Consider the following 17816-nt stretch of genomic DNA (forward strand, 5'->3'; position numbering starts at 1 on the left):
CCCTAACTATGAACAACCTTACTATGAAGCACCTAAATTTGAACAACCTAACTATGAACAACCTAAATTTGAACAACCTAACTATGAATAACCTAAATTTGAACAACCTTACTATGAACCACCTAACTATGATCCACCTAAATTTAAACAACCTAACTATGAACAAACTAAATTGGAACAACCTAACTATGAACAACCTAACTATGAACCACCTAACTATTAACCACCTAAATTTGAACAACCTAACTATGAACCACCTAAATTTGAACAACCTAACTATGAACAACCTAACTATGAAGAACCTAACTATGAATTACCTAAATATGAACAACCTAACTATGAATTACCTAAATATGAACAACCTATGAACAACCTTTGAACAATCTAACTATAAACAACCTAACTATGAACAACATATGAACAACCTTTGAACAACCTAACTACGAACAACCTAACTATAAACAACCAAACTAGGACCAATCTAACAATGTACAGCCTAACTATCCATGTATAAATCGATTAATTGCATAAAACAGTTACTTGTGAATATCTCATATCAGGTTTTATTTTGAGTTTATACATTGCATATCGTAACAATGTTACATTATAATATAAAGTTAACTAAACTCGATAATACATCCATTTCACTGGATCTCAAGCGTTGCACTTAATTGAATATAGCAGTTGGCAGAGTTCTAGGTATTATCATTAATTTTAATTAATTTAAAAATTCCTCCATTGAAAAAGAAAAACGACTCTAAACATTTTCCTAGAAATTTAGCTAGCTAGCTAGCCAGGAAAACCAGTGACTTGGCTGAATTTAAGTCATTGGTTAATATGCATGACTAAATGCATGACGCGTGGGACGTAATCATATTCTTTTTTGAAGTAACGTCTGTATTATATAAGATAAGATAAGATAATTTGACAGTTTGTGTTAATCTTTAAGAACATAATTTCTAGCTAATATTCCACACAGTTATAATAATAAATAAAAAAGAATAAGAAAATATTATAAACAAACAAATCAGGCTTATACGAAGTGTAGTTGTTTCAAGCATTGAGTAATCTTGTCGCGTCCATTGTCTTTCGACACGGAAGGAGCCATACATTGATCATGATTTTTTAAAACTTGGGAATACTTCTCTGACACAAAGACATCGACTAAATAAACGAATAAAAAAAATCCTATATCAGATGACAAAGGTTACAATCTTCTGAAGTACTCTATACATGAAAGATGCCTTTCCAAAACAAACACGATTTCTTAGTTACATCAGTTCTTGACAAAATGGTCGGCTCTTCTTCATTGAGGCTAAAAACTTTCTTATCCAAATGTCTGTCAGAGTGTTTCAAATGTCATTAGTTGTCACCATAAGTACATAGAGAAGCATTATTCATAAAGCTGTAATTGTGTGTATATTCCTTCCATGTGAATGCTGTTCGTGTTTGCAGCTATATTGTTATTGTTATAGTGGTAATGTTGAGGTATACAATGAAGTCTTTTTAGCTCTCTTTCTTGTCTGTTATCTATCTATCTATCTATCTATCTATCTATCTATCGATCTATCGATCGATCTATCTATCTATCTATATCTATCTATCTACCTACATACCTACCTACCTACCTACCTATCTATCTATCTCTCTATCTCTCTATCTATCTATCTATCTCTCTATCTATCTATCTATCTCTCTATCTCTCTATCTATCTATCTATCTATCTATCTATCTATCTATCTCTCTATCTATCTATCTATCTATCTATCTATCTATCTATCTATCTATCTGTATTCTAATATATATTCTCATAGTGCCTTGAGGTGTTCATAGCGCTCTAAGAATGCATGTATTGGTTTGAATGTCTCCAGATATAAGATCATGCTGGCTTGCTGGCATCCCTGCATTGACGACAGACCTACGTTCACGCAGCTCAAGAAGAAGATTGAGAGCCTCCTGGAGGCGTCCTGCTCTTATATTGATTTGTCCACAGAGGTCAGTGCGGACTACTATCGGAGTGACAGCAGCGATGACCAGTAAGTGCTCATTCCCCTTTTAGCCGAACTAGCGATAAATCATTGCGTCTTGATGACACACGTATTATAGAAAATAGAAAATTATTTTCTTGTTATCTCCCCTTTAAATTCTCTGAAGTGTTTTATGCCAAACTTTATTCTTAACATTTCTCCTTTGAGACCAAGCTGTCTATAAGACGGGTGATGTTAAGGTCGTCTGTTTCTTTGGCCAGGGGTTAACAACCTCGGTGTCATTTGGCCAGCACAACGACCTAAGGCTTTTTAGACCATAGGGTAGATGATGTAATGGTCATCTTTTTCTGCGGCCCACGGTTAATGAGTGTGTCATGTGACCAGCACAACAATTAAACCTCTTTATTTTTTCCCCAACTAAATTCAGGTGCCCATTTGAGTTGTGGTGGACTAAGGGCAACCTAAAAATGTCAAAGTTCAAAATCTGAGATTCAAATCCAGGACCCCTGGTTCAGAAGCCACCTCGCTCACTCTGACTTCTCTTTCTACTGCATAAATATGAATACATATAAACTGATGCATGATTGATGGCTGCCAGGTCACGTGGCATGCACTTCAGACTGTCATGGTGGTCCAAAGTTCGAGTCCTGCCTGCTCTCATCCCCTTCTACCCTACTGAGCTAGGACAATAGTATAATCTCCATTTCTGAAGGAATTTTTAAATCTGTATAGAAACAAATCGATAGAGGCCAAGATTACTTCAGTTCTTTCACAAAGTTCTCTTTCTATAGCAACACTAGTAGGGACAAAATGCCATTACTTTTGTGCTGTCCGTTTGTCTATTGTCATTGTGCTGTCCGTTTGTCTATTTTCATTGTGCTGTCCGTTTGTCTTTTTTTCATTGTGCTGTCTGTTTGTCTATTTTCATTGTGATGTCTGTTTGTCTATTTTCAGTTATAAAAAACAAACTTCTGTCCTCCTTCAAATATTTAAGAATATTGAAATTTGATAGATGTCTAGATCTTAGCATTCTCAATATTATTACTTTTTAAAATTACTTTTTGAAATTACTATGAAAAAATGCATTTCTTTGAAATTTAAAATGAATGTTTTCTTATCCTCCATGCAGAGAGAGTGATTTTATGTCCGGCAGAAGTGTCAGGAGAAAGATGTCGGAACAAGCCGCCAATTCCTCATTAGATGGATCAGTAAGCCATGTCTTGCGCAATAGCAAAAGATACTCTCGGTTTGATTCGTCCTCCATCCATGAAGATGGCATCGGCAAGATTTGTCCATTTTATCCGGTGTCTAAAGGGCCTTTCGTTTTGGAAACCAACGGCCCCATCCCTGGACTTTCAGAGGAGCTTCTGCACAAAGCTCTGTCTTCTGTGGATCTAGCTAAAAACAGATTGAGCGGGAATTCCCGTTATGAAGACAACTCACAGTTATCGTGTGACACAAACGCGAATACCATTCAGACCATTTCCCAAATAGTGGATGAAGCAGCCTCAGAACAATCAGCTGAATCAGAGCCACGTAACAAAACCTCCCATCTTCCTGTCCCACACCGTCCAGCAGCGATACGACCAGAGCATTCTTCTAAAGCAAAGACTTCTAGTGCCCCACGAAAGTGGGACATGTACGGAATGGACTTTGTGTACCCTAATCCCCAACAGACATTGTCATTCGGGGAGAGCGCAGAGAAGCCAAAGAATGGCAGCCCATGTAGGTCAACTTAAACCTGTTACCATGCATAGTTCATCCGTGGGGCACTCTGCAAGAGAATGCAGCTGTCCATCCAACTAAGCCAACAGTCTTTTGTAGACAACAAATATTAATGTACAATTTATTATATCTAGTCCCTTGATATTACTCATTGCTCTAGTCTAATTCGGTTTCGTTTCTTTTGTTCCGGACACAATTCTAAAGTAAAAGAAAAAACGTGACCCTTTTTGCCCTTTATGTGTTTAAGCGCCCTCTCCCTGTGCTTTGAGATAGACGGCTCATCTAAATCCTTATAGATCAGGGGTTCTCAACCTGTGGGTCGCGACCCCTTTGGGGGTCGATTGACGATTTGCCAGGGGTCGCCTAAGACCATCGAAAAAATGAATTGTTTTTGTCTATTCTTCTATTACTGTATGTGTGAGTGGGGGGGGGTCGCGGCAGAGTGGGGTATTGTAAAAAGGGGTCGCCAAGCCTAAAAGGTTGAGAACCGCTGTTATAGATGGTCTATCTGAACTTTTTTACAAGGTACACGTTTTGTTTATTATATTTGATAATGTGATTCAAAGAATGTGCTCCATGACAATGTGAGATTCACTTTCTTTGTCAGTGACTTCATTTGACTTACTCTGTGATACTAGTGAATTTTTATTTTGTTTTTCAACATACCGTTACTTATTGGATTCACTCGACCAGACCCCAACCATTTTGGACCCCGATCATTTTGGACCCCAACCATTTTGGACCCCGATCATTTTGGACCCCAATCATATTGAACCCCAACAATTTTGGACCCTGATCATTTTGGACCCTGATCATTTTGGACCCCGATCATTTTGGACCCCAATCATTTTGGACCCCAACAATTTTGGACCCTGATCATTTTGGATCCTGATCATTTTGGACCCTGATCATTTTGGATCCCAATCATTTTGGACCCCGATCATTTTGGACCCCAACCATTTCGGACCCCAACCATTTCGGACCCCAACCATTAAGGTTTTCCATTCATTTAAAAAATAAACTCGGAGTGACTAACTGCTTTTATTGCTGCTTTCTTATTGGCATTGGTGGCTTCTCTAATATGTTTTCAAATGTTGGGTTACTAATGCTTTATGACATTTCGAGGAAGCCTTGAGACGGGGCCCTCCATTGCAGAAAAAAATGTGCAGCAATATGAGTCAGATGTCATTAATCATCTAAACATTTTGTGCATCTCTAATGAGTTCATATAATGTCGGCTACACCTTGCTCATGAAAGGAAGCAATGTTGCCAAGTCAGCAGTTTACACAGTATTATGTTGACATGTCTTGTTTTTTTAAGGTCATTTACCCCCCCCCCCCCCCCCCCGTTCAGATGGTGTCTTACTTCCATAATTAGAGTCGGTCGTTATTGCTTCTGTCAATTTAAGAAAGTAAGTCATCTGTGTGTGTGTGTGTGTGAAACTATACAAACTGTTAAGTTTTTACTTCCTTTCCTTTCTACGCCCTTATTCTCTCTCTCTTAGCCTTTATTCATTGTATAATCCTCTATTCACTTTCTGCGTCGTAACTTCACGTACTAACTACTTCTTTAGCACCCTTTATTTCCTTTCTACGCCCTTATATCCTTTCTAAGCCCTTATTTACTTCTACGCCCTTATTTTCTCTTAATGCCCTTTTTCTCTCAATGCCCTTATTTCCTTTTTAAGCCCTTATTTACTCCTAAGCCCTTATTTTCTCTCAATGCCCTTATTTTCTTTCTACGCCCTTTTTTCTCTCTCAATGCCCTTATTTTCTTTCTAAGCCCTTATTTACTTCTATGCCCTTATTTTCTCTCAATGCCCTTATTTCCTTCTATGCCCTTATTTCATTTCTACGCCCTTATTTCCTTCTACGCCCTTATTTCACTCAATGCCCTTATTTCCTTTCAATGCCCTTTTTTTCTCTCAATGCCCTTATGTTCTTTCTACGCCCCTATTTTCTCTCTAAGCCCACACTCCCACTCTACGCCATTTCTTTTTTAAACAAAAGCCAGGCCTCGGGATTTGAACCCTGGACAATCAAGTTAACAGACGAGGGCTTTACCGTTTGCACTAACACTTGATGTGTTTTTACACAAACACCTTGAAGTCATACAGCTAAATATATTTAAGTTATTCCAGTAAGATATTTATATTTTAACTTTTATTATGATATTAAAGGGAATTAAGTTTCCCGTAAATACAATCCATATGGATGCCACTGTGCAGGTTTTATCAAAGTCTAAATAAAATTATTCATTCTCCTATACACCAAATTGACGGATTTAGGTTAACATCTAGCAATATAAACGAAAGAAACAGACATCATTTTGCAGGCTATATTTAGATTCGTTCCTGCACATTAAGTAATTCGGTGTCACACTTTTTTTTTTCTAAATGTTTGACACAGAAATGTTCAACATGTTAAATTCGAAAAGAAAGAGTTATACCATTGGGGTAAAAAAAAAACAACAACTTCAAACTAAGTTCTGAAACAATGAGTGATGGCATATAAGTTATACCTCGTCCCGCCCCCATCTCGCCGTGTCCACCTTCACCAACTGTCAAGTTTAGCTAGGTGGGTTTGTAGGGTCGGAGTGTCCATGGTTTGTGCCTTGGCCTGGCCTGTCTATTTATGTTTACGTTTATTAACTTCCTGTTGCTTCCAAATGAGGTGTACACGCGCTGTCTGATTGTTCTGCTGAGAGATATAGAGCCATTGTTTGTCTAAAAAGCTCATTTATTAGGGAATTTTGGGCGGTCGAGTGGTTTGTTCGCTGGGTCTTTTTATTGCTGCGGCCGTGGTTCAAAAACACATCTAGGTCACCGCTGTCCTTCGCAGTGCCACGCATGTCCCTTATAATTCTTAGATAGATTTATATGGTAACTGTAATGCTTAAGATATATGGATACGCTGATATATGTAGTAACTGTAGGATATATGTATAAACTGTATATGGTCACTGTAATGTTTAAGATATATATATAAACTGAAATTTATAGTAACTTTACTGTTTAGGATATGTACAAACTGATATAGATATGGTAATTCTAATATTGAAGATGTATGTAAAACGTATCGCGTTGGTGGGTTTATGTTTCATATTGTTACACTTCTCTTATGTGCCTCAGTTTCTAAATGGCATTGTTTCATTGGAATTACTCTTGCCTGTCTGTCGTTTAGGTAAAACTAACTCGCCTGTCTGTTGTGTAGGTCAGAATTTCTCGACTGTTTATCATCTGGATCAAACTTACTAGCCTGTCTGTCGTGCAGATCAGACTTACTAGCCTGTCTGTCGTGTAGGTCAAACTTACTAGCCTGTCTGTCGTGTGGGTCAAACTTACTAGCCTGTCTGTCGTGTAGGTCAAACTTACTAGCCTGTCTGTCGTGTAGGTCAAACTTACTAGCCTGTCTGTCGTGCAGATCAATCTTACTAGCTTGTCTGTCGTGCAGATCAGACTTACTAGCTTGTCTGTCGTGTAGGTCAGACTTACTAGCCTGTCTGTCGTGTAGGTCAAACTTACTAGCCTGTCTGTCGTGCAGATCAGACTTACTAGCTTGTCTGTCGTGTAGGTCAAACTTACTAGCCTGTCTGTCGTGCAGGTCAAACTTACTAACCTGTCTGTCGTGTAGGTCAAACTTACTAGCCTGTCTGTCGTGCAGATCAGACTTACTAGCTTGTCTGTCGTGTAGGTCAAACTTACTAGCCTGTCTGTCGTGTAGGTCAAACTTACTAGCCTGTCTGTCGTGTAGGTCAAACTTACTAGCCTGTCTGTCGTGCAGATCAGACTTACTAGCTTGTCTGTCGTGAAGATCAGACTTACTAGCTTGTCTGTCGTGTAGGTCAGACTTACTAGCCTGTCTGTCGTGTAGGTCAAACTTACTAGCCTGTCTGTCGTGCAGATCAGACTTACTATCTTGTCTGTCGTGTAGGTCAAACTTACTAGCCTGTCTGTCGTGCAGGTCAAACTTAATAGCCTGTCTGTCGTGTAGGTCAAACTTACTAGCCTGTCTGTCGTGCAGATCAGACTTACTAGCTTGTCTGTCGTGTAGGTCAAACTTACTAGCCTGTCTGTCGTGTAGGTCAAACTTACTAGCCTGTCTGTCGTGTAGGTCAAACCTACTAGCCTGTCTGTCGTGCAGGTCAGACTTACTAGCCTGTCTGTCGTGTAGGTCAAACTTACTAGCCTGTCTGTCGTGTAGGTCAAACTTACTAGCCTGTCTGTCGTGTAGGTCAAACTTACTAGCCTGTCTGTCGTGCAGGTCAGACTTACTAGCCTGTCTGTCGTGTAGGTCAAACTTACTAGCCTGTCTGTCGTGCAGGTCAGACTTACTAGCCTGTCTGTCGTGTAGGTCAAACTTACTAGCCTGTCTGTCGTATATGTCATGCTAGGTTAAGAAGGTCCATTATATTTACAAACGCTAAAAAATTACAGCTTTTGAAGATGGAGCGATAAGCCCGCGTTCAATAAGCCCGTGTTCACATTGACACACATTTGTGTTCAAACATAATCGCACAAACCATTCGTCATACAGAATATATCACTTGACATGCATCATATATCTCCTGACATGCATTATATATCTTCTGACATAGTCATGTTTCGGCTGTCACGGGACATGCTATGTATATATCTCTCTCTCTCACACACACACACACACACACACCCTCAAATACACTTTCTCACACAACACATTCTCTCTCACAGTCATAACCAAACACTAGCACACACTCACCCAGGCATGACTACACGCGTACGCACGAACAGACGTCCATACTAACAGGGATAAACGCACATATGCATTGAAATCTACACTCTCAAGCAAATGGCATTCCTGTATTTAATTTAAAAATCATAAAAGTTATACTCGTACAAGTTCAAAGTTCATGTTGTTTATAAAATAGTGTTGGTTTTTTTAACTGACCACGTGACCTTCTCAAGTTTATATATATATATTTTTGATTTAACCTTTTTTCCCCTTTTTGTTTGCATTAAATAGATGAAAAATGTCCGGTGAATTATATATGTATATAGATCTATATATTGTGCCTAAACTTATACTTTTATACACCCTTGTCATAAATGCTTTTATTATGAACCTGTTTGTCTGTATCAGTATAAATGTTTATATCATAAACCATATCACTATTTCTATTAATATACAATAGGTCGACGTAAACGCCATTTTTGTAAGCCTCTACTGATTAACTCATTTGTTATAAACCTTATTGTATATAAGCCCTCATTTTTTTTATCAACATAATTGTATGAAACACATAATTAAGAACTTATGATATAAGCTGGGAGCTCTAATGATTATGGGTATGATTATGACTATGATTATGGCTATGTTTATGACTATGATTATGGCTATGATTATGACTATGATTATGGCTATGATTATGACTATGATTATGGCTATTATTATGATTATGGCTATGATTATGACTATGATTATGACTATGATTATGGCTATGATTATGACTATGATTATGGCTATGATTATGATTATGACTATGATTATGACTATGATTATGGCTATCATTATGACTATGATTATGGCTATCATTATGACTATGATTATGACTATGATTATGGCTATGATTATGACTATGATTATGACTATGATTATGGCTATGATTATGACTATGATTATGGCTATGATTATGACTATGATTATGGTGTTTATTTATTTGCTTGTTCACATTCATTCCTCATGTTCTTTGCTTGTATTGTGTATTTTGATTGATGCTATACCATTTCAACAAGTTCATACGATGAGTGATGCACAGCTTACAGATTATCTAGTCAAATAAATGTCCGGAATACGTGCACTGTGTTACATGGCTTTTATTCTTGCGACTTGTTGAAGTAACTAAATGAAGGAGTCAAATATGAAAGAGAGAGAGAGAGAGGCAGTGGAACGGAATGAAAGAGGGAGTAAAAGAGAGAGGGAGGAGGAGAAAGAGGAAGGGGAAGTGAAAGAGAGAGACAGGGAGAAAAAGAGGGATGGGGAGAAAGAGAGGAAGCGGAGTAAAAAAGATAAGGAGGGGGAGCAAAAGAGAGAGGAGGAGAAAGAGGGGGGTTCAGTAAGAGAGAGGGAGGGAGTGTAAAAAAGAGAGAGACTGCAAACAGTAGAAATACAACAACAGTGAAAGCCCTTGAGCGTATGTGTGCGTGTGATAAGAGTGAGTAGTGATGCGTCCGGAGGGCAGAAATAGCTTTGAAAGCGAGTGCAATCATTTGTTATGTTGAGCGGAGAGAGAGAGACAAGATATTGAAAAGGGAGACAACAAGAGGGAGAGAGAGAGCCGATGATCCCAGGGAGTACAGCGTATCAAACTAGCAGATAATCTAAGTAGGTCTGTTGAAGGTTCAAAAAACGCCGCCGACTCTTTATCTTGGTAAATCCATGACAGTCGCAGCGACACGTAAATAAGGCATTGCTGTCCTAAATGGAATTTATGTTGAGAAGAAAAAGAAACACAACTCTTCATCAAACAAGGGCAAAGATATCTAAATATGCTAATAACGATTGTCAAATTTCTCTTCTGTTGAGCCAGTTGTCAGAGAGCTATGACCTCACGTGGGGGCGTGAGTGTGTGGCGTAGTAACCTTTAACCCTTCAGCTGAGACGCGCTGGTTAAACGAGTGACTTCCGGTCAAGAAAGTCTGTCGTGTACACGCACGGGGCCACATCACACTCCATCGTAGATCTCCTCGATCCAGGAGCCGCGCTTCCGGTGACGCAGGCGATGAGCTTAAAGTTGACAAAGCAGCCGACTCGACCAGTGAGACCTCTCTTGCCCTGAAAACCAATAAAGTCAGCAGGTGAATGTAGGTCTAACACAAGAAAGTGACTCGATGCTTTTGTTAGTGAGTTAAATCTATTTGAAAAAGATATGTAAGGCACGGCGTTAAAATCCCGATCTAAATAATAATAATAATAATAATAATAATAATAATAATAATCTTTATTATCCGTAAGGAAATTTGTCTTACAATTTGTGCATTACACCAAACAAAAAACATTATAACTATAAGAAACCAAAGTGTACATTCACACCAGACTCACTCATAATTTACATGTGACAAAGTTTATAACAGATTGTTCTTATTTAATGATTTGATTGCCAGGGGAACAAAAGAGTGTTTGTGTCTGTTTGTCTTTGCTATCGGTGTCTTGTATCTCTTTTGTGATGGTAAAATCACAAAGTCCTGACACAAAGGGTGATTCTTTATTTCGAGGATCTTGTTAGCTTTTTTATAGATGTTTGTCTCAAACAACTGCCCAAATGGGGTTTGTTTTTTGCCAATGATTTTGCCAGCAGCATTTAGGATTCTATTAAGTTTATTTTTATTTTTAATGCTCAGATTGCCATACCAGGCAGTGATATTGAAACTTAAAATATTGCAGATGTGAGCGTGATAAAACATAGCCAAGGCCTTTTCGCTAACATTAAACAATGTGTGCATTGCTTGACCTGACCACGTAAATCTTGTTGCGAATGGCATATTTTGCAGATTCTGCTGCAGACAAAGCCGTTGACCGCTATCTAAGTTAGATCAAGTGTATATGGCAATAAGCATTTGGGCATTCTTGGCTGCATTTCTTGCAGACAGAAAGTTTTACTAGAAATCTGCACACCCAAAGAAAGACAGAAGGAAGGACAAAATATTACAAAGGAGGACGGAAGACAGGATAAGGTATTACAAAGGAGGACGGAAGACAGAACAAGGTATTACAAAGGAGGACGGAAGAGAGGACAAGGTATTACAAAGGAGGACGGAAGACAGGACAAGGTATTACAAAGGAGGACGGAAGACAGGATAAAGTATTACAAAGGAGGACGGAAGACAGAACAAGGTATTATAAAGGAGGACGGAATAGTGGACAAGGTATTACAAAGGAGGACGGAATAGTGGACAAGGTATTACAAAGGAGGACGGAATAGTGGACACGGTATTACAAAGGAGGACGGAATAGTGGACAAGGTATTACAAAGGAGGACGGAATAGTGGACAAGGTATTACAAAGGATGACGGAATAGTAGACAATGTATTACAAAGGAGGACGGAATAGTGGACAAGGTATTTCAAGGGATGTAAAAACATAACAAACTAATATTGAACAGAATCAGAGTATGTCATTCATTTCAATTTCATATTTTTTTAGACCTCAAATTTTTTGTTGTTATGATTCCTCTCATTAACATATTAAACTCTTCACAGATTGTTGGACGTGAGTTTCGAAAACGGTTCTAACGATTTTCCTAGAAATTTGATAGTTTTTTTGTTTTTTTTTACATCTCTGACAAAACAAACAATTACTATCTAATTGGCAAAACAATGAAAACAGCGTACGGCCATTATGGAGTGCAGGTACTTTGTTGGAAGCATTCAAAGAGACTCTTAAATCCGTCTTTAGATATTTCTATCTTCTTCTTCTAACAAGCTTTTTGCTGCTAAACTTTAAGCTCTTTTCTTACTTCCAAATATGTTTATAATTAGTTAAACAAATTCATTTAATCGCCAAGTTGTCGAAAGTCTATAAAAAAATCTCACCAGACCATTAATTCTTTGGCATGTTGGTGTCCTGGTCACTTTGTCGAACAGAGGCTCCAGAAAACTCCGCCCTTTACAGACGTGGAGGAAATCAATGACGCCACACATGGGGTACATCTTCCTCTTGAAGATGCTTGAACTCCGTCTGTTGTACACTAACCGATTCCCTGTTAATGTCGGTTCCATTTTGTAACGCCTGTACAAGTAGTTTGTGTATTCTGAGAAAGATCAGGGAACATGGCATTTCATTCGGAATGTTTCTATCTATCTATCTATCTATCTATCTATCTATCTATCTATCTATCTGTATGTCTGTCTATCAGAGGCGCGGTGGCTTAGCCGCAAAGCTCTTGGCTTCCTAACCGGGGTACGGGTTTCGAATCCTGGTGAAGAATGAGATTTTAAATTTTGGGATCTTTGGGCGCCTCTGAGTCCACCCAAATCTAATGGATACATGACATTAGTTGGGGAAAAGTAAAAGCGGTTGGTCGTTGTGCTGGCCACATGACAACCTCGTTAACCGTAGGACAAAGAAACAGATGACCTTTATGTCATCTGCCTTTTAGACCACAAGGTTTGAAAGGGGATCTATCTATCTATCTATCTAACTATCTACCTACCTACCTACCTACATACCTACCTACCTACCTACCTACCTACCTATCTACCTACCTACCTATCTACATATCTATCTATCTATCTATCATCTATCTATCTATCTATCTATCTATCTATCTATCTATCTATCTATCTATCTATCTACCTACCTACCTTCTATCTATCTATCTATCTATCTATCTATCTATCTATCTATCTATCTATCTATCTATCTATCTGTATGTCTGTAACTCTTCCTGCCTACCTATCTACCAACCATTCAGTTTAGTCTGTAGGACTGTCTATTTATGTATTCGTATATCGGGAGATAATGTGTTACCGCATCAATTGCGCTTTTTTCTAAAGGCCAGGATATAGACGCAAACAAGACCGTCTTGTACAACATGGTTATGCACCTTCATTACAGACTTGAAAGCAGGGGAAACCACTATGAAGAAGTCTAGCGGCTCTGTCAATAACAACGTGCACTGAATGGCCCGGGAGTACCTAGGTAAGGCTACACAAAATCTTAAAGTCTCTTCTGGATCCAGATCAGTGGCGTAACTAAGGGGGGGGAGGGGGGGGAGAATTTTAAAATCCCCCCGGGCCCCCACATAGGGGGGGCCCCCAAATGGGTGTCCGAAATTTATTTGTAAATACATAAATTAATATACTGATTGACAAATAGTGTCAAAGGGTGTCTTTTTTTTTCAACATTTATGGATTAAATTTTTCACAAAGACCAAACCTAGATCTAGGTCTATCAGTACGTTGACTTTGTTGACATTTTAAAAATATTTTTTCCCACAGAGATCAAATTTTTTTTTAAAGTTAGTTTTACATTTTAAACTTTGTTGCCACGAATAAAACTGCATAACATACAGCGAATTCCAGGTATCTTGTTACCTTTACTAATAATAGATCTAAATGGCGAGTATTTTATGGCTACACTAATTAACCTTGAAGCAAAATTTAGAGAATCGAGTATAACAGATCCAAAAGTTATTCTTAATAATTCTAGAATAGTCCATTATTCGGGTGTGGCGTCTATAATTTCAGAATTAAACTTCACACTCGAGTTATTATCCCTCTATTCATCTTTCCTCAATCCAATGGAAACTCTATTTTTATTTCCATCTAATCCTTTTGCTTTCGCACAAAACATAAACAACAAACAATGACGTAATATCATATAATATTAGCACATTCTTCCTTTTGAAGTTATTATCACACCCTTCCTTTTAAAGTTCTTAAATTTGCGGGGCCCTATGCGAAACGGATCGAGCGGGGCCTAGTCTGGGTAGGGATGAGCATAATGTCAATATTTTTTTTTTTTTTTTTTGAATTAGAAAATAGGCCTAATTTCGTCTTTGCAATACATTTTTATCAAATGAAAGCTCGCAATGCCACTTTTTTTTTATAGGCAGCCCAAAATGTCAATTTCTTCTATTCTTCAGGAGATTTGAATAAATTCAAAAAAAGTTCAGGACTTTATCGTATATTTTGACTTTTCATGAGATTTCCTGGAGGCCCTGGAAAATCAGGAGGTCGCGAAAACCCTGTTTTTTATATACGTTATAGTGGTTTAATTTAATAATGTACACTTAGAATTAGCGCGGGTCCTATGAAAGCGCGGGGCCCACTGCGACCGCTTAGGCTGCAGTGGCCTAAGGCCGGCCCTGTCTACTAGGAACTTTAACAATTCGTCCACTCCTGGTTGTCTTGACTGGCACAACAAGTTCTCTAGACGTTGGTCTATAACTGTCTGTTTCGTTTGTTCCAACAGTTTGCAGTTCATAGTCTTAATCGGTATCATAGTACCCAGAGATGTCTTCATCGAAACTCTTATTCAAAAAGCGTTGATTTCTTCTGTATGTTTTTCCGTTTGTCCGTTTGTCTTTATGATGTAAGATCTGGGTGCTGAATGTTTTTTATGACAACTGCTTTCTGCCATGTTTGACCTAGACGAACTCTCCGACAGAATAATCTTTAGGTAGTCTTGCTTTTGCATTGTAATTCACTTTGCTTTTCATCTGTCGTTCGTTGAGTAATGTCTCTGCATTTTCAGCTACCGATTCAGTTGGAATGATTCCCTGAGTTTTCTACTCGTCAGCAGTTGTGATGGTGAATATGGCAGTCCACTTTTCGGAGTATTTCTATACTCGAGAATAACGAGATATGGATCTTTCCCACTTTTGTATGCTCTGAATCCTTTTGCTTGCGCACAAAACATAAACAACCAACAATGACGTAATACCATATAATATTAGCACAGAATCTTCTTCATGCAGTGGAAAATTAAGAATTTTTTGCCTATCTTGAATTCTGGTCAAAGCTCTTGCGCCCAATTAATATAGTTCAGAAGAAACTACAAAAGTCTGGACTGCATATACGGGAAGCTGCTAAAGAAATTAGTACCCATTCATGCTTTCTGCAGAATGATGAGAAATTGACAAAAACCCAATCCATCGAAAAAGCAAAAGAAGGTAGTGAATACTATGGATTCCCTGTAATCAAAACAACCAGAAGAAAGAAAAGACTTAATGGGAAGTTGAGTTCTAATGTAGGACTGTCAATAGAACTGCAATTCAAACGTGTTGCGACAGAAGTGCTGGACAGATTTCATATGGAGATGAAGGGCAGATTCCAAAGGCTGGAAAGAAAATGGATACCTTTGGGTTTCTTCTTGAACCTAGACACCTGTTAGATGAAGACCCGCTTATGACAAACTGTGCTACTTTTCCCTTTTTTGTATGATGAAATAAATGGCAAATCGCTTTTTTCAATGATGTCATTGATGCACGAGCACTTTTCATCAACAAACCAGTAATACAATCACCAATAGACATATTGAAGAAACAGGCTTCATATGGTAATTACGTGTGCTCAGACTTTGCAACCTCCTCCGATTACTGCTAACTCAGGCCACTTCCATTACGTCATGTGAGAGATCATTCTCAAAGCTCAAGTTCATCAAAAGCTATCTCAGGAGCACAATGACACAAGAAAGGCTTATCATGGCTTTAATGTCAGTGAAGTCACAAATACTAGAAAGTATCGATGTAGTTGATGTTATAGATGTCTTTGCTGCACAGAATGCACGACGTGAAGCGATATCAATTTAGATTTGTCACTTGTGCATTATTTAACTAATAAACAAAGGTATTATTCATTAAAAGAGTCTTGATTACTTTTTGTTAAATTTACTGATATACTGAACCAATTTGATTTGGGGCTTATATATTTTTGCGTACATTATTCCATGTCATATGTCGAATGTTAAAATGCAAGGGGCCCCCAAAGAGGTCAATCCCCCCGGGCCCCCAAATCCCTAGTTACGCCCCTGATCCAGATGCATAGACCTAAATTAAGGCTCTTTTTTACCACCGTTATAAGGAAAAATTAATTTCTGTTTTGTTGTGAATTACAGAATGGTTAAAATATTTGAAACTCCGCCTGAAAAAGGAGGAGGGTTTGCCGTGGGCCTACCCTACCTTGTTAAAAAAAAAAAACACCAGCTACAGAAATGCACAAGGGCAAAGTGGACTTGGGAGAGGAAGGATGGCTGCCTGGTCGTGCGGTATGTGCGCTGGACTGTCGTTCAGTCATCTCGATGGTCCAAGATTCAACCCTGCCCACTGCCATCCCTTGTCGTCCTTCGGGAGGTTTGGACTAGGAAGCAGATTATCTTCCGAAACATCCGAAACATGTAACACATTTTGAAGCATTAGAAGAATCAAAAACCCCATTAGTAACGAACCATGCTGAGATTACTCCCTCAGAGAGCGTGAAAGAAAGCGGGCAGTGAGTTTTAAGGTGGCCTTGCCCCCGTAGAAGGACAGCCCTAATGCCGCACGCGAACCAGTTCTCTCTCTTTTAAATCCTTGTCCTGAACGCCCTTAACACTGAACGCGACATTCATAAAGAGTGTGGTCTATTGTTTCTACGTCCTCGATGCAGAGGCTACACCGTGTGTCGTAGGTTTCTCGAAACCGTCCGAAGTAAACATCTATTGGACAGTGACTGACTCGGAATTGGGCTAGGACGGCCTGCTCCGCACGATTAAGCTGTCACCACGCATCCTTTCGGTCTGGTCTACTGAGCTGCCTATAGAGCTCCACGGAAGAGTCCCAACAGTCGTACCAAAGTGTCAACAATTGGGTGTCGACTAGGCATCACACACTCTCGTAAGTGCACGGTTCATCATGTAGGGTTGCCGTTTGCGCCGAGGTTTTCGCTAAAAGGTTAGCCCTCTCAAGACTGACCAGCCTACATTAGAAGAAGGACCATCATAAAGTTGTATGACACAAGTCGATAAAAGTAACTTCAAAACCAACAGGCTGACCAGTCAGATAGCAGAGTACTTTAGACTTCAGGTTTTAGCAGTGGAAGTAAAAAGATCAAAGCTAATGTAAATCTAGATTATCTAAGAGCTAGATCAAACTCTTTATCTAAAACTAGGCTAATTCAGTATTGAAAATCTGATGTAAATATAGACTTTTAAAAAAATTGTACAAACCAAAAAGAATAAAAAGAAAGCAAGGAGTCTAGTTCACATCTATTTTTGATCTCCGTTGAATGTTTATGTGTTGATTTATGTTGATTAAAAGAAATTACTGCTACCCTTATGACGCCATTTTTATGTGTGTGCTAACAGGAAATATATATTTTTTTTACTAAAGAAAAACGCGGAAAAAACATCCTGAAACAAAACCTTTATATATTTCTCAGCGTTAAACTGAGAATCTGACATTTGTTCCATTGAAAGTTGAAGCGTATTTGAAAATTGCCATCTACTTGTTACGTGATAAAGAAGGGCTGGGTACTTACAAAAAAAAAAAATATATATAGTTTTAGGAAAAAGATTGGCCTCCTTCATTTCTTAAACGACTATGGTTCATATGTCAAACAGCTATGGTTCATCTCCTCAAACGGCTAA

General features: G+C 38.6%; 2 protein-coding genes and 1 long non-coding RNA gene across 6 annotated transcripts in view; 2 read left to right on the forward strand and 1 right to left on the reverse strand.

Moving 5' to 3' along the window:
• The window catches only part of LOC106054275 (tyrosine-protein kinase receptor torso-like), a 204034-nt gene extending 194488 nt beyond the window's left edge, over positions 1-9546 (forward strand). For all 4 annotated transcript variants that reach the window (XM_056018349.1, XM_056018348.1, XM_056018351.1 and 1 more), the window contains exons 21-22: positions 1872-2036; positions 3118-9546. In XM_056018349.1, the coding sequence (XP_055874324.1) occupies positions 1872-2036; positions 3118-3727 (775 nt within the window). In that variant the 3' untranslated portion in view covers positions 3728-9546. The remainder of the gene's footprint in view (positions 1-1871; positions 2037-3117) is intronic.
• LOC129926569 (DNA-directed RNA polymerase subunit beta'-like) lies at positions 8722-9464 on the forward strand. The gene is made up of 2 exons (XM_056031422.1): positions 8722-8728; positions 9016-9464. Exons 1-2 carry the CDS (start codon positions 8722-8724, stop codon positions 9462-9464), a joined length of 456 nt encoding a protein of 151 aa, XP_055887397.1.
• A 3-nt stretch (positions 9547-9549) lies between the features above and the next one.
• On the reverse strand, positions 9550-17530 carry LOC106054302 (uncharacterized). Its single transcript, XR_008776246.1, has 3 exons — positions 17397-17530; positions 12281-12498; positions 9550-10523 (listed from the first exon to the last, which is right to left on the reverse strand). It is a non-coding gene; the product is annotated as an uncharacterized LOC106054302 (long non-coding RNA).
• Between the last annotated feature and the right edge of the window lie 286 nt (positions 17531-17816).

The sequence above is a fragment of the Biomphalaria glabrata genome, chromosome 1, assembly GCF_947242115.1.
Source record: "Biomphalaria glabrata chromosome 1, xgBioGlab47.1, whole genome shotgun sequence".
NCBI lineage: Eukaryota > Metazoa > Mollusca > Gastropoda > Planorbidae > Biomphalaria > Biomphalaria glabrata.